The 17665-nt window shown below is 40.0% G+C and overlaps 1 protein-coding gene across 5 annotated transcripts in view; it reads left to right on the top strand.

The window, feature by feature from the left end:
• SLC16A12 (solute carrier family 16 member 12) overlaps positions 1–17665 on the top strand; it is a 31644-nt gene that overhangs the window by 1629 nt on the left and 12350 nt on the right. For 4 of the 5 annotated variants that reach the window (XM_083865873.1, XM_083865876.1, XM_083865872.1 and 1 more), the window contains 2 exons: positions 19–71; positions 17310–17504. In XM_083865873.1, coding sequence (XP_083721999.1) covers positions 17398–17504 — 107 coding nt within the window. In that variant the 5' untranslated portion in view covers positions 19–71; positions 17310–17397. Of the gene's footprint in view, positions 1–18; positions 72–859; positions 1272–17309; positions 17505–17665 lie in introns of those variants that run through there. The other variant, XM_083865875.1, reaches the window with a different exon arrangement.

The raw sequence follows: 17665 nt of genomic DNA, 5'->3' as shown, positions 1-17665 counted from the left end.
GAAATTGTGTGTCCACAGGCTGAGGAAATTCAGGAAACTTATTCAATGAAAAAAAGAAGCCAAAGGATACAGTGAGTACTGTCCTTACTTTGAACTTTCTGATAATTTTCCACTCATTTATCGACCTGTTCTGTTTAATATCTCTACAGGTAAGTTGTTAGTTAGCTATTTGGGATGAATTTGGGTTTGTGTGATATCATTCTGAATTGATTTCGTTTAAGTTAACAAGCTGGTTGGGACAGCTGACTATTGTTGTTGTAAGTCCACTCCTACAGTGGCCATGAGGAAACGTTTCCGTTAGCGCTGGGAAATTGGAGGATAACATGAAACTTAATGAAGTGAAACAGGATTGCTTTTTTCTCAGAGTGGTTCTATTATGCCTCATTTAGGGCCATGTTATTGCTCACCTCAAATCATTAGCTTTTACTGTCTTTTTGGTTTTTTGGTTTGGCTTTTTTTTAGTGCTATATAACTCATAATGTGTTCTTATTTTATTTCTTTTCAGTTGCATTGTATTTAATGTTTACTTTTCCATTTTTTGCAGCAGTGTAACAGAGGCTGTATTTTCATGGAAGGTTTCTCTGAGCTTCCCTAAGGGGTTTCCACATTAATGCCTTTAAAATTCAATCATTAACTTTTGCCTTCACCTGAAGGTGGAAAGTGATGATGAAAAACAATATTGCGCCGTGTGTAATTTGATTTTACAAAGCTTTATCAGAGTTGATTGAGCTGATATGTAAACAGGGAAAACCTCAGGAACTTTCTTTTCGCCCCAGCTTGCACATTCACCTCAGCTTCAAGCTGTGCAGAGTTTACCTGACAGCTGCCTTGCTGCAGCACAGGCTCCAGGCTGACGGGATTTGCTGAGCTGGTTCTTGTCTGCAGCTGTGGGGAAGGGGACCAGGACACCCCCAGGGATCCCTTCTGCATCCGTATTCTCAGGCCAAGGTCCAACAGACTGGGCACAGGGGGGGAAGATTTTTCAGATGTTTTGGTGCAAACACAATTGCTTCCTGAGGGAGAGATTTGGCATGTGTTTCCTGAGAGAACCGTGCTTGCGTAAGCAGCCCCCTGCCACCCTCTGAGCTGGACTAGCACAGCCCTTTGTGGGGCTCTTGGGGAACTGCATCGGAGGGCTGCACTGGGTTCAAAAGCACCTTTTCTCCTTTTTTATTCATAACTTTTTACCCTGGGCTATGTGACTGTGTGGCCGCTCTGTCAGGGCTGAGAAGGTGGCCTGAAAGGAGGGAACACGTGGCAGGGAGCAGGAGGTAAGGGCTGTTTCTGCCATCATCACTGCTGCTGAAAGAAGTAATTGCTTATCAAACTGTGGTCAGAGGGAGATGATGACTTGTGGTTATGGCAGTTGCCTGGAAAATGTAGCTGGATGCTCAGATATCCTAATGCAGTTGTGTGCAAATGCAGTTAGTTGGCTGTAGACGCGAAGATATGATTCTCTGTTTCTGTTGTAACTCTGAGTTTTCACCCAATAATTTTACTTTCCTGATGTATAGCTAGGTGTACAACTTAAGGATATACTATTCTCTCTTAGTATATTCTCTCTTTTCTGGAAAATAAACCTGGGCATCATAAGAGTATGAGTTTTATTAATCAGATTGTATTTAGCTGGAATAGGTGAATGCCTAAAATTCTAAAAGGGAAGATTAAACCACCTCTTAAGAGGGTGCCTCTAATCCTAGAGAGCATAATTATTACATGCATTCACTTTACTCTGTTTTACATCTACATAAAATGTTAAATATACTTTTGAATGTAGAGTAGACTTGCTGTTAAATTATGAATGACAGAAGCTATTAGACAAATAGCACTGTTTTAATTGATAGGGTGAGACTAAGAAGTCCATTTAATGTAAGATTTTTGTAATCTGCTACCGTTTATTTTAGTCTGGAAAGCACTGATGCTTTTGTGCATTATTTTAGGACTTGTTTTCATTCCTACTTTAGACACTTTGTTTCTCTGTCATGATCCTATTGTAACCAGGGAGAAAACACAGCATATTGTCCGTTTAGGAAGAGTGTGTATTTAGAGGATAATGGTACATGTTCTTGTTCATAGAAATTGAAGGAGAAATTACATGCTCTTAGTGTCTTTATTCAACAGAGAAAAATCACTTTTTCCTTCCAACCTGAAACAAGAATCTTCATGGCATTGAAGAAAAATATCTTACCTTTACTGTCCTGTGGTGGGTCACTACAGCTGCAGTTTGGATTATCTTTGTAGAGTCTCATGTAGATTTAAAAAAGCAGATTAAAATAAATAAAAATATTAACTTTATCCATTTTTTCCCAATAGGGTTTTCTTTACAGCAGCCTTATGAGAGCAAAATACATATTTTATGAGCTATATTGTTGCCTGTGTTAATTGGCACACATTGATATGACTGTGAGCAATAGAACTGCAAGCTACAGCTTGCCTTCAGGAGATGGGGTCCCAGCCTGTGGGATGGAGACATTTGGAAAGGTGTAATTTTTAAAAACCAAAACCGAAGCTGTCCAAGCTAATCACTCTGTTTTTCTTCACTGGAAATGAAGGTGCTTCCTATGGAGCTTATTGAACTGATAGTTTTGTTTTCCTCTCTGAAAGCATTCTGCTCTTGCTGTGAAGTGGGAGAGCTGTTGCTGATGGGACAATGAATCAGCTGCTCTGGGTGAGGACACCCAGGTGGAGACTGTCTTTTCCTGGACTGGCTCCTTGTCTCTCTGCAGCTTGTAGGATGCTGGATATAACTGCACGCAGGGAAAGCTGTGGTCTTCTAAGTATGAAATCTTTGGTGTTCAGGTCCTTCATCCTCCTGTTTTTGGAAGAAGTATTTCTCAGCACTGGAGGGTGGTGCTGCTCAGATGACACTTGTCTGGCACAGTCACAGACACTGTGGCAGTAAAGAGGAGCCCACAGAACTCAGGGATAGCCAGAAGGCACTTATCTTTCCTTACACTGTAAGATCAAAATCCATCACTTTTGTCTCTGCAGCATTTTAAGCTGTGCAGGCCCCTGAGGCAGCAGATAATCTCTTCAGCAGCGAGATGAGCTATTTATTGGTAAGATTAGCCAGCAATTTGTAGCAGATTTCTTCCCCAGAGCCTGCAGCAGCTGGGAATTGTAGAACTGGCTTGAGGGCATGCAACAGTATATTTTGTTAGTGAGTTGGGATGAATTTAGTCTTCATTAGTAAAACTCTATCTGTTACTTTGCATACAATCCAAGTGCTCCTGAATAGTTGCTTCTCAGCTGCAGTTCAGTGTTGGACAACTACAAGTTATCCACAAACGAGATAGTCTTACTGCTTTTACTTCACTTTAAAAAAAAGCAACAGCATTTTTTGTTCTTTCTTGGTTTATGTGTTGTATTTATTAACTTTTGTTTGGTTTTTTTTTATGAGATAATGAAGTGAGAAAGCAGTAAATGAAGAGTCCTTAGTGTTTACCTTTAGACAACATTACTGGTTTGCACTGAAAAACTTGGTCTTTTTCCTTGTTTGGTGTTTTATTGTAACATGATTTTCTGGGCTTTGGTGAGAATGCTGTCTCAGAGCATTATGCAAATAACAGAAAAATGAAGGAACTGTATTTTTTTTACTGTGTGTTGTATGTCTGGTCTATGTAAGAGATGTACACCCATGTTTATATGCACCAGGAGTCAGGCTTACATTCTGCATCAACTTGCAAGTTGAGTAATGCTATTGAAGTAGATAGGATTAAAAACTAATGTAAAAACAAGACATAAGAAATAATCTGGCCTCCTTTTACTATTAAACATAATTTTCTTTTACTGTTCTCATTGTCACTAGCATATATTCAGTTTCTGGGGAATACTGTCCTTGAATGCTTTTTGAATGGTAAATACATTAGTTGCAACCAGAAGGTTGTCATAATTGTCCAGAAATAATGATCATGGCAAGCCCTAGACCATATGTGGATATTTATTTATAATGTACATATTTGTTCCTTTAAGCTACTGAGAGGTAAATTATGGAAAACCCATTTACCACCCTTTTCTTTCCAACTCTCCAAGTTTCTTGTGCAATCTTTGAGTGACTGGGATACCATCAAAATTATTGCCATATCTTGCAATAATAAGAGATGTGACCAAACTTCAGGGATTCCTCAGCTTTTGTCACAGAATGGCAGTGTACTTGCCTACACACATCATTTATACTCTATTTCTTCTGGAGTAACAGTGTACCTAAAGATTGAAAGCTTTTCTCAAATCCATTTGAAGCATTAGATGAGAGTGCAGATGAAAATATAGTAAAAGAAATTTCAGTTCTCGATTGCAGTGTCAGAAGCAAAGCTCCTGATAGAAAACAAATAGGAGAAGAAAACATTTTCTTTGGATATTTAAAAAATGAAAGGTGTTTCCCAGCTCTTGCAGAATGTCCTAGAGGCAGGTTTGGAGTATCAAAACAGAGAAGATGTTTTAGCTAACAACCACAAAATCACTGCATTCCCCTTTCTGAATAGGACCTGGAAGTATTTTTGGAGTTGGGAATTCAGCTCATGCTCAGTCCCCAGCAGGACAGTGCTGACATTTTTCTCTCTTTTTGTTCAAGATGGAAACGATCTCCTGTCTTTCGCCTTTTTTTTTTTTTTTTCCTTAACTCGAAGTTTCCTTTCTTCCTGCTGTTTCTGGATTTCTCTAAATGTTGATGTAATGATTCACATTTCCCAGATGTGAAATGCAAATGTGGGAAGTGGGATCTTTTCTCTGCCTCTCTAGGGGTTTCTTGGAGTCTGTGGTGTTCTTGAGTTTCCCAGTTAACATCTCTCCTGATTCAAATGGTGTATTCCTGCTGGCCACAGTGTTTTGGGGGCTATTTCAGTACCTTATTAGTCATGTCTTAGAGTGTTCATTGTAAACACATTTTAAACTAGGTTGCTTTGAGAGCTTCTTGAAGACATCACAAAAGTCCTTAATTTAGTCTGTAGACATAGTCAAATGCCTCCTTCTGTCAAATGCCTCCTTTAAACCTTATCTCATCAAGCTGTCATGTTTGACAATATCAAGCTCCTCTCTCAGAGGACTGCTTGGAGCTTGTTCAGGTAACCTACTGGTGGGTGCACAGCTGAGAAGGGGCAGTGCAGGGTGTGCTGCTTCTCCATGGTCACTGTCCCAGCTCCCCTCTGCTCTGTCTTCTTTGGCTGATACTGCAATGGAATATGGATTCCATATTTGTGTTACTCTTATGCATTCCCAAAGGTACCAGAGTATTTGGATTGGTAATTCCTTGACTTGGTGTTTATTCCTGTCCTCCAGAGACCCCTGTTATCAGCCTTTCAAACTCCTCACCTTTATTTCCCATAAAAGCCATTAAAGTACAGGGAAAGGAAGACCTGAAATAAGGAGAGTCAAACCCCAAATGATGAGAGGAGCAGCACTTTCCCTCTTGAAAGGACTGTTAATACAAAGACCAGGTAGTTTCTCCACTTGCCCAATATCAGCTCCAATAGCAGCTGGAGATTGTTGTGGGTTTATTTTATTTTTTTTTTTTAATTTTTTTTTTTTTTATGAAAGCTATTTTCAGTGTTAAGTATAGAATTAATAATTTTTTTTTGTTTCCTCATCTAAATCAGTTCAGACTATTTCTCTGTGCATCTGGTATTTTGCATTGAAAGTGGCCCAAATATTTAAATTGGGAAATGCAGCTGCCATAAAATACAATTTGATGACAGCAGAAAATTTAGTATTGGATGAACAATGTGTTGAATGTAGCATCACAGCTGATCACAAAAGACCCTGAAACTCTCAGCAAAAATATGCAGTTTCTGTCATTATGTACTGAAGGACCTGGCTTCCACCCTAAATACGTGAAAATCTAAGCAGTCCAAACAGGATGCAGTTGGAGAGCAAATAAATTGGTCAAATCTCATTTTCATTTTTGCAGGTTGGCACGTGGCTGTGATGCAAATTGGCAAAGCAAAAACGCTTTGTTAGCAGAGACATCCCTGTGAATCCCAGACAGAGCCAGCTTCCTGTAGAAGCAAACACTGTTATTTCTGTACTCTGTTTAGCTCTGTGGGACACAGCACAGATCCAAAGCTTTGAACAGTTCCCCTTCTGGTTAGCTTAGGGATCCAGATGTAGAGTAGGCAGGGCAAAGAGCAAAGCAGTGCAAGTGAATGGGAGATCTAGAGTGAACTGTGACTCATTCCCTGCCTGGTCCACCATCCTTTGCTCTTCATGAAGCCAGTGTTTCCTCTCTTGTTTGTGACCAGAGTTCTTTCTATCACTGCCCATTTAATTTAGCCTGATGGAGTAGCAAGTTGGAAAGAATAAATAGAATTATCCCACACAGCTGGTCTATTTTTAATCAAGTTAATGGAGTGGAGAGTAATCTCTCAGGGGTTGCAACCCCTATGAGGTAATTCTGCATTTGGCTTATGGTGCAAGGTACGCTACATAAAATCAGCTCATGAGTGACTGATGGAAAAATGACACTTGTTAGTTTGCAAGCTTTGTTTGCTCGAAAGCATGGGTTAACAAAGTATTTCAGATGAGAGGTCTTGCATGGACATCTTGGGCATATAAGCAGAGGTACTTTGCAGGGTATTCCTTTAGTAGGCAATTTTTACTTTTATCCAAATGAGAAAGTAAACCTTGGGTTTTGAAAACTTGGTACATGAAGCAACTCCTAGAAAATAAAACATCCCTTAGTTTTACTGCTTCTAGAAAATATAGCAAGCATGTAAATGCTGTTGTCAGTGTATCAATGCTTCCTGACAGGAAAGGTCTGTGTTGTTGGCACCAATGCACCAAATAAAATCTATGTGGGGAAAGAAAACAGAGGATGTGAAGGTGGTGACAGACAGGACAGTGTGTGAAACCAGTGGAGTGTGTTTTAGGGTGGCAGTGGAGGTGGAAAAGGAAATCTGCCGCCACTTGTGGACTCATTAAAAGTCTGTTGGGATTCTATTTTTGTTTCAGGTGAATTTAGAACTTTGCAGAAATTTAAAATTTATTAAGTGCAACCTACCCTAATGTAAAATGACCATTCAAGAAGAGAAATTGCCTAACACTCTGCTGGAATGTGCAACAGAGCTTTTTGTAGCTTCAGAGGCAGGTGTTGCTGCCAACATCTTTCTAATGTTTTTCAGGGTACACCAGTGGTACTTAATTGGAAATGGAAACTTACCTCAGTGAGACATCTTATAGCTGAAAAACAAGATAATAATTTAATTTGACCTTAGTTTTTGTCTATCAGTTTTAGCATGAGATCAAGATTATAATTTTGTTATTATGGTGCAAATAAATTTATGGGTGAACCAACAACTCTTTTTTGGGATGCTCCAAGTTATACTTTCAGGTAATTCAGAAGATGCAATTTAAATAATACTATCTTGATAGTTATAGTTTATCTCCTGTAGGGGGTGAATTTCCATTGTAAGTAGATGTTCTTGAAAAAATCACTAAGACCTGTTTATTTTTACAGAAAAAAAATTAATTTCACAGTGAGAAGACTTTAAGGAATATCATACTCTGAGTATCAATATATAAACACTGGTTTTTGAAATGATCTTTGCTTTCTGATAATGCTTGAGCTATTTTTTGCTCCTTTTATCATCCATTTAATAAGCTGTTTAAAGTGAAACTGATCCCACTGAAAGGATTATTGATAACGAGATCTAGGTAAGAGACAATTACAAGGTTGGCTGGAATAACAGGATAAGAGGATAACTGTTGGGTGTCCTTTTAAATCTTATTTTTTTATTCTCAAGCTGACATGTGGTGGGACTTTGACCAAATGATACTCTCATGACTGTCCAGTCTAAACAGGTACCAAATGCATTTCTTCACCATGGCTCTTTGACCAGTAATGTGAATAAGGAAGCTGAGAGTGAAATCCCAGGACTACTCTCTTTTTTCTTTTAGCTTTCTTATAACTCGTATGGAGTACATCCTGGAGCATGGTACCAGGTTGAAAGTTAGTTCTACAATCTATTCTTTAATTTTTAGCCTGGTTCTTGTTTTTATAAACTTTCCAAATCAGTGGCTCAAGATGCTATGATAAATGCCCAGCAATTTGGCCTGTAGGATCAGATGAAAAAGCAGAGGCTGCATAGTTTGATTCTCAAGTGTTTCCATTTGAGAGTTTCCCCATAGGAGCCTTTGGGTGTTTTATGGCAGATTTGGCAGGCTGTGCTGGTTCTGGGGTTGTAAATATTCAGCTGCTGTAATTAGGACTCGGTTTAATAGGAAGAAGAAACAGAGAATTTATACCAGTGTTTTTATAACCAGTTCTTACATAAATTTCTAGGTTATTTTTCTTAGATGGCATCAGCCTCACTCTTTCTTTCCCTTTTCAAGTACTTTAAAATGTCACCTTTTATGGGCTCTCTTATCATTGCTAACATTTAACAAGACAACTCCCTAACATCTTGTCTTGCTCCTCCAGATGGGCTCTTTCCCTCCTTCTTTTACAGCTATCTGGCTTTACAGTGTAGATGTTGAAGAGAAAAGACAAATGTGATACAATCTGGGGAAAATGGTTTCCTGTTTTTCTACATACTGTCTCATTTACTGCTAGAGTAACTCAAACTCCTCTTCTGTAAAATTTCTGCCCTCACTACTTACAGGTTTGTTTTCCTGCCAGAGGCACCTTTGGGTCCCTTGGTGCAATGCCCTTGGTCTCATGCTTTTTATGAGTTAGATAATCCCATGCTTCTTGTGGTCAGATATTTTTTCAAATATTCTTTCCAATCACATCTCCATCACAGGCTTGTTTGAACACTTAGTGTAACACAGAACGCCGTGTCTGCTAGCTGACAGTTCTGTGTGTCTGTGGAGCTGAGAGGATACAAGCTAAGGATATGTATGGGAACATCAAAGAAAATGGAAATGGAGACTAACTTTTAAAGAAATTAAAACAGAAATCTGGAGCGCAATGGCAAAATATATATGAAGTGTAAAGGGTGATTTTTCTTTTTCTGTGTTTCACTTACCAAAGCAAAAACATTTTATGAAGAGAAATGTTCTTTAACATAAAATTGAGAAACTATATTTCTGGGCTGCAGTGCTGACTTAGCAGGAGCACACCCTTAAGTATCATGGAAAGTTCTTGCTGATTGTTTCTAAAAATGATGTAATCGAGCAGCTGCACCAGTATTCACTCAGCAAAGGGAACCTGGGGCACTTCTCTCAAAGCTTTAAAGTTTTCCTAAAAACTAAAATATGGTAACAAACAAGGATCTAGTTGAAACGTGGATGGCTTGGTGGGGCTGAATGGAAGACGGAGCATGAAGAATGTGCTGATCTGCCCAGGACACTTTGGCTGTTTGTTAACTTCCAGCATGTGATTTCACCAAAACAGTTACTTGTGAGTAGATGCATATTTTCACTGTGTGTGTGCACTGTCAAATACATTCTTGCTGGTCAGAGATATATTTTGTATGGCTTGCTAAGAGTTTTTCCTCTTGATTTCTATCTGTTTCCTGGTCTTTCATTTTAGTATTTAATGTTTCCTTCCCAGCTTAGTAGCTTCCCTTTTGTTACTTTCTGAAGAGTGACACACATGTGAGCTTGCTTGAGCAGAGATGTATTCATGGATTTATTATAATATATTATGCTCTTTTAATAAGGTAAATGTGATTTGCACAATTAGTTTTCAGAAATACCTAGCCCTGTAAAACCACGTTCATCAGTAATTGCTTTTGGAAGTCTGTTTCAGGAAATGACAGACATCCTGTTTTTTTGTCTCAAACAATTGTCTGTCCAGTATCTAGAAATTAATGCACAATTCCAATATACAATGATTATATATTACCATTATTAAAGGAAAAATAATTTGTTGCTCTGACATGATAGTAGGGCTATCTGACTTTTTCAAAGAGTTTAAGATTTCAGCTGAAAATCTCCCAAGACAAGTAATAGTCACAGTGACAGCTTGCTATCATATGGTGCATATTGTCCTTTAGAAGAGCATGCACAGCATCAAGTATCCTAATAGCTTTGTTTCAGAACATAAGCTTGTGTGAACAAAAGGAAATAACCTGCCTTGCCTTTCCATGCCTGATTAGCTTTGGCAAATATTGCACATCGAAGATGATGATGAATTGACACCAACAGCAGCCCTAAACCATCAGACAAATAGAGAAAACCTTCTGGATAGCTTGTTCTGTAGGTACAGAATTTATTTTTAAAACAGTCATCTCCTATCCATTTAGAAAGCACTCGTATAAGATTCACATCTTGAAAATTAACCGTGAAAAGTATTTTTCTGGGTGAATTGTTAAAAACCCAGCAATGCCACTTGGCCTCTGAACTCTTCAAGAACATGGGGAAAATATGTCTTTATTTAAGTGCATCTTATTAAAACCCAGCCAGGCACATCAAGGACAAAATTATAAACCAGATTAGTTTTGCATGGTTTGAACAAGGTTTTTCCATAAACAGAAAGGCTGAAGAGGTGATAACTGTGAAAGAGCTCCAAGTAGAGATACAGGTTCTCTAAATGTATCACTGAGACTTCTAGGCGAGGCCATGCAAGTGTCCCCTGGCCTTGCCTCCTGCCTTCTGGATGTCCTCTGCTGAGCAGGAGCTTGGACTGGGTGTCACCTCTCCCAGACACTGCAGAAGGGCTGTCAGTGCTTCCCCAGGCTGGGGCTCCCCACCAAGGATGTTTGCTGGAACTGGTGTTCATCAGCACTCATTTCTTATCAGAGACAAGACACAAAAGCTGGCAGCAACCACAGCTTTTGGGTGGCCTTTGGCACTTCCAGGTATGTTCAGGGAGATGTGTCACCATGTTGTCAGCCCCTCAGTTTTACCCAGGCATAGATACACTGTGGGTGCCTGAGCACTCCTGGCGTGCCTGAGAACACCCCAGTTTTCTCTGGAGGGATCAGATCAATTACCTAAGAGAGGTTAATTTTTGCATCCCTATCACCAAAGTAGAATCTGGGGTGCAGAATCAGTGAAGAAAGGGGAGAGTAGTGATTTCCACAGACTGACTACATAATGATCTGAAAAAAAATGTGCTATTCTCACATGTTCCACTGCAGCTTTGCAGTGGCATTCGTTCTCAGGGCAAAATTGTCCTGAAAATGGAAAAAATTATATACCAGATGTGGGAAAGGTGACACTTGAGGACCACTTTGATTAAAAAGCTTTTTCAGAATTTCTAAACAAATACCATCTGATGTTAATGTTTCTTTAGGGAAATAAGAGTGTTGCTGCTCTACAGCCCTTCCTTTTGCCATCTTTTTCACATTTCAGCTCTGAGTATTTTTACTTTTGAGTAAAAAGAGAGTATTCTAAATTCTTGCCTTTCTTTTGTATCACCCCACTCACCTATGCCCCTCTCTGGCATCTCCATTCTCTACCATCTGCTTAGCATCCCCTTTGCTTTCCAGACTGCTTTTCCTGTTCAATGTGTCCAGCAACCACCTCCCTCATGAATTAACTGAAGCAAACAAAGAGCATTTGCTGTTCAGCATAGTGATAGGAGTTCATAAGCTGGGCTGTTACACATTTCATCTTCTCTATCTGGATACATTTTAGATGGAGAGCAAGTTTTATCAAGTGTTTGTATGATGCTCAGCCCTGTGACACTGCATTCTGATTAGAAGCCCCAAAGTACTACTGCAATACAAATTGATTATTAATGTTGCTTTTATTTGGTATCATAGGGGAATCACTCCCTAAATGTATAAAAGTGGTTACACATTTTCAAAAAAAAACCATCCGGATTTATTCAGGAATATTATGGATAAGAAACTGGAAAAAGTATGAAGCACTTATTACAATCTGTCTTCATGTGCTTCTTGTCTTTGTGTTATGGCAATTAAAAGTCAGGTTGAATTTTGGTTTTCTTTTGGGATTTTTTTAGATATTTGTTTGTTTACTTTGATTCAGGTACAATTCCCTAAATGAACTTTCAGGTAAGCAGTTTTTTTTTAACCATTTGTAACAGTGCTGGAGAGAGATTGATTTTATGGAGGTCTGAGAAGCTGAATGTGTACCCTGCTTGTAAAGACATGCATAATCTGCAAGATTACTTGCTCACAAAAGGCACATTTCCTTGGATACATCAGCCATTCTTTTCAGAAAAACATAAACTTTGTTTGTGTCTAGAGACTGGACAGACACATATTTAAGCAGAAAAAAAAGCTGACATTATAGAGTGCTTAAGATGCGCAATGGAGTATTTTTATTTAGGAACATAGGGTTGAAAAGAACCTCTTGGATTGTTTTTAAACAAGTCAAAGTCATAATCATATAATTCTTGATAAATAGTCTCTGCTGAAATCAAAACAAGCTGTTCTTTTTGAGTTAAATAGCTAACTCAGGGTGCAGAATGAGACAGCTGTTGACTGGAGAAAATAGATTAGATTAGAAATAGTGTTTGTATCTCAAGAGCTGTACAGAATTGAAGTCTTTCTTTTCCATGTATTTAAGAACAATTTAGGATTTAGCTGCCTCCCAGAATGCTGGCTGTAGTATCTACCATGGTATGCAATTGCTAGTGTGGGAATATGGGGAAGAAAAAAAGCTGAAAAAGTGTCGTATTTTTTTTCCTAACTGGAAAAAAGCCAAAAAAAGAATACCCGGTTTTCTCCTAACTAGACCAATCAACAGAGGGTTTGCATCTGTCTGCATCTTCTTTGCTGATATCAAATACCATGTCCCATTTCAATGTGCTCTATTGTTTAAGTCAAGGTAGCTAGCAAACTTCTGGGAAGGACTCTGGTCAGTGGTCACACATGGTCATTCTTGATCCTTCAAGGCATGCAAAAGAAATGAACTCTTTCAAAATCTGTAAAATATTCAATCTTATACTCCACTGTCACACTCTATTTTATTAGCTAGCTTTTTCCTTCTTCTCTCTTCCTCTTCTGTCTTTGATACTCATACCATGCCCTTTTTGTTTTTTCTTTTATTCATAGTTCTTTAGTTTGTTTATTTTTTGTTTCATTAAAGATGCAGCAGTCATAGGGAATAGAAAGCAAGAGGGTATTAAAGCAAGAGGTCAACTTGAATATAGCAAGTGCCTAGAAATAATATTTGGTGCAATCTGAAGAACAAGAACGATAGAAGATCTATCCTAGAGCTATGTGAATAGGGTGAATACAAGAAGCTATTAAACTTCCCTAAAGCTAGGTGCATAGGTTAAATGCAGTAAATACATGCAATTTTGTTACCTTTCATGCATTAATGAATCTTCTTCAGCTATGCTTAAACTGCTTTATACTTGTTCTTCATAAAATTCATCTGCACGAATGTTCTTAAAATGACTTTGAAAGCTGTGTATGTTGTTGTTCCCCAGAGGAGTACAGTTTAAATTCATTGGTGTGAACAAACCTGTTCTGGAAGTGTGTCCTGGCATTCTGGGCACAGACTATCACTCAGGTTTCTCAGGCTTCTCTCACCCCATCTTCATGGTAAAGGCAGCAAATGGCACATACAGTTTAACTGTGTGGATGCATCTCACACTGGTCCAGAAAGAAAATTCTAGATAAGTCTCTTTCTTATTCTAACACGTACATCTCTGCATCTCAGCATTATAGAAAAGGTAAAAGTAAGTGTTGGATTCTGTGCTTATTTATGTTGATAATACATATCTGAGCCAGCTCTGTTGGGATAAACTGCATGGACTCCTATGCAGTTCTGAAAGAAATTGCAAAGGCATCTAAACACACAGAGACATTTTGATTTTGTGTAATCAGAATAGGGTGAAGAATAAGCAAATAGCGGAGTGGGATCACCACTGTGGTCTGGGATCTGTGTGTTACTGCTGTGGGGCAGCTGATACAAACCTCACCTATGGCTGTTCCTCTGGCTGTATCCCTCTGCAAATGGAGCATTTTCAAAAAGCACCCAAACTGTCAGACACTGGGGGTGGTATTTCTTGAGATAAGGGAGTTGCCAGGTACACCAACACCGTAAATGGAGCAGGTGAATAAGGCAGGGAAAACGCCACCCTTGGTCCCCAGGCAGACCAGTGAGACTGTACCAGCTGTTCCTCTGTCCTTTGTCATACAGCTGCTTTGCATCTTCACACTGTTGTGATATCATTATTGAATGGATTTCTTTAAAGAAGGAAAGCTTTAGGGTGGCTGGAGAGGTGGGCAGAGGGAGCAGTGAGCGCTTTGGCCGTGAGCAGTTTAAAAGGTCAGTGGCTCCTGTCGCTGTGCTGGCTGGTTGCTAAGCTGCCCTGGATTTTTGTGCTCCTTTTCCTGGCAAAAGGGACCTCGTTATGAGGTACAAGGTGTTATGGCAGTGCCTTTTTAGTAACCTCACCCACTCCTTTCTGCTTGCTGAGTAACTGAGTAAGGGAGATGCTCTCAGGAACATTTGTTTTCTTTCTAGGCTTCTCAAAAACAGCTGCTGAAGTAATTGATAAATTATTTATCCTGCCAAATTAAACCTAATGTTTTAACTTGGGGGAACAGAGTCACTGTTTAGTGAGCTGCCAGGGCACATTGGGTAACTAAGCCTTTCTGAGGGATCAGCAGAATTTGTGTAATCTTCACCCCACTTGCATCTTCTTTGAACTCACAGCAAAGCACATTTACTTAATAGTTGGGTGAAAAATTATCTAGCAAAGTATAGAGCTGTTTCAAGAGATTATATTTTAACCCTGCTTTCCTTTGTCTGTCTCAAGCAGCAGGAACTTTCATGTACATCTGAGATACATTATAATGTCAGCCAACACAGCCAGGCCTTTCAGCAGAGCAAATATGCAAAAAGAGTCTTATCCTATACCAGAACAGTTAAGGAAAAGATGCAGCATGAGAGCAAACTGGCATTTGGGAATGGGGAGGACACGATTGCTCAGATAAAGTGTGCTTTCTTGCTTTTCAACTTCATTTGCAGAGTCCACAATCTGTACTATCCACCATGCAGATAATTAGAAAACAGCACCGGGCTGTAAGCAAATGAAGTTTCCTAACCTTCAAATGAAATAGTCAGGTTGACATAATAACTGCTTTTAGATGTGTAGAGCAACAAGAAAGGTAATTATTTAACTTGCCTATTAGTTCAGCGGCTGTGAAAGGCACAGCACTCCTTGAAGCAAGTGGGGAGTCAAGGAGATGAGGTTTGCACTAATCTGTCATAGGGAGGCTGGGTGGCCTTTTCCTGTTGGCCAGCCATTTTTTATAATATGGTTGTTTTCAGTTGCTTGTTACCTCATTAAATGTTTGCTGGCAGGGTTCTGGGAAAATAACAGCAAGTAACCATGTAACCAAATAGCTAATCTATGTTTACTTAGCCTGGTATGTCATCAGATCTTCCCAAGTACGTTAATGTACAGCTAAAAATGTGAACTAGGGTCTCAACCCTGATCTTGCCAACCCTGAAGCTTGCCTGGGAAGTTGGGCCAGAGATCTAGGCTGAGCCCATGCCACCCAGCTACTACTGTTTGTGTATTAAAATTAGTTAGGGCTCTGTATTTGGAGGCTGTTGACTCCTCTGAAAATTTTTGTGTATATTTCTGCTGATCGAAGGTTACTGTTGTCGGCATTCCTGGAAGTTCCTCCTCCACCCTAAATGATCAGAATTTAAAACAAAACAAAACAAAACAAAAAACAAACCAATAACTGCATTCCTGTAGAAGAGGAAATGAAAGATACTGCTCAGACCCAAAATAAGAAGCCTCTCCTTAGCAAGACTGCAGAATTGCTGCATACTTAACATCCGTTGTAGTCAGGTGAGATAGAAAATTGAAAGGCATCCTGGATATTCTGCTTATGTCTTATAAATCTTTGATGCATCCAGAAGCTAAGGGCTTGCTGGTGATGGCAGAAACATGGACTGAAATCCAGCACTGACAGCCAGCACTGTGTGTTCCTGCACTGAGGAAATTGGGGCACTTGAGGTCCCTCCATTGAGCGCTGCTGTTCAGCCACTGGTGCAGAAAGGACTGAGGACAGCTGGTCCCATTAGCAAAGCACACGACCCAGTGACTCCCCTGGGGTCCAGTGGGTGTCCTTTGGTCTCCTGCAGCACCCAGTGGGCATTTAGAGAGCATTTTATGGCCTGGATGCAGACACAGTTTGATTCCAGTGGGTAGGAGAGGGGTGGCTGGGGGGACAGAAGTGGTCCCCTGTGAAGGCGTTAGAAAGACTGGCTAACTCTAATCTTCTGTGAACTGTCCATGCTCACAAAATTCAGTTGTTGTTGAATTATTAAAAAACTATGGATATTGATTTAATACTAATATCTAACTATGACGGACAAAGACTCTCTAACAGTTTAAAGTTAGAAAGTGTATGTTTATTACGACGCTGGGCAGCGTGCGGGATCGCTCCCAAATACACACCACAATTTACAGATCATCGCAGGGTCTTTTATGTACAGGAGTATTGAATACACAAACCACAAATGCATAGTCATAACTCTGGTACATCCTATTCTTCGCTTTGTATGGTAATTAGTCAAAAAAGCCATCAAGCATGTGTAGTTTGTTTTTTGAAATGGGTCAGTGGTCGTTTTATGGGGTAGGGTCTTAAAATGATGAAGTAAGATAGGTCTTCTTCTCTTTGACTTTTTAACTTTTGACAGCTGAATTCTGTTTTCTGGGACTGTTTGATTTATGATTGTATTGTATTCATGGGGTCTATTGATTATTCAGGATGCAAAAGCCTAGTTTGACAGCTTCCATGATTTATCAGTTCCTTCAATGATTTATCAGTTTCTTTAGTCTGTCTTCTGTTATCAAAAGGGAAGTTTTAGTTTTCTTACTTTAGCAATATTTATTTTAACTAAAGTCTTTAATTCTTCTAAATTAGTGCTTCATTGTGTCCTGCTGATTACAGCTTTCATCTGGGGTTTAGCTTGTTGGGAATATGGAGGTCATTTTATCGTCAGATCTGCTCTGGTGGTGGAGTAAATATTCCCTCCTCGTATAAAGGTGAAAACTGAGGTCTCTCAAACAAAACTTTTGCGCTAAATTGTGTACAAGGAAGAACAGCTAGCTTGAGTAGAGATTGGAATTGAAAACACGGTTCAGGCCAGGGCCTGGCATGGGTGGGGAGCCTGCTGGAGGTGAAGGAGCGACTGGCGGCACTAAAGTGACTTTTACATGTTTGCAGTGACACGTAGGGGGAAAGAGGGTGTTGTGTACTGGGATGCAAGTGCTGGGCAACTTACCCACATGATCCAGAAAACCGTGATACCAGACACTGCCTCAAATCCTGACGGCCCTCTTGCTTCCAACAAATTTTCCTAAACAGCGTGTGAAAGAGAAGGCCGAGTTCCCTGCAGTGGGTAGGGCCGAGGCAGGACGCGGGGCCAAGCCGGGTTACGGCGTGTGCCGAGTGTCCTGACTCCCTCTCCGGCTGTTTGTCCCGCAGATGGGCGCAGAGCCCCGTGCCGAGCCCCGGGCCAGGGTGCCGGGCCTGACGGCCGCCTGCAGCCGCTGAGGGAGCGAGGGATCCCGCCATGGCCTCGTCCCGCCGGGCCCGCCGCGGCCCTCCCGATGGCGGCTGGGGATGGATGATTGTCGCCGGCTGCTTCCTCGTCACCATCTGCACCAGGGCCGTGACAAGGTAAAGGCGCTGCTGCTTGTCTTGTTGGCCTCTTTGTGCCATTAGCTGCCTTTTTTTTTTTTTTTTTTTTTTAGATTTTATTTATTTATTTTATTTATTTTAATTTTTTTTCATTTATTTATTTATTACTATTATTATTATTATTATTTCCCTGCCGTCGG

This window comes from Zosterops lateralis, assembly GCF_965231275.1.
Source record: "Zosterops lateralis genome assembly, chromosome: 8".
Taxonomy (NCBI): domain Eukaryota; kingdom Metazoa; phylum Chordata; class Aves; order Passeriformes; family Zosteropidae; genus Zosterops; species Zosterops lateralis.
The sequence above is the reverse complement of the archived record's forward strand: the minus strand, read 5'-3'. Positions and strand labels throughout refer to the sequence as shown.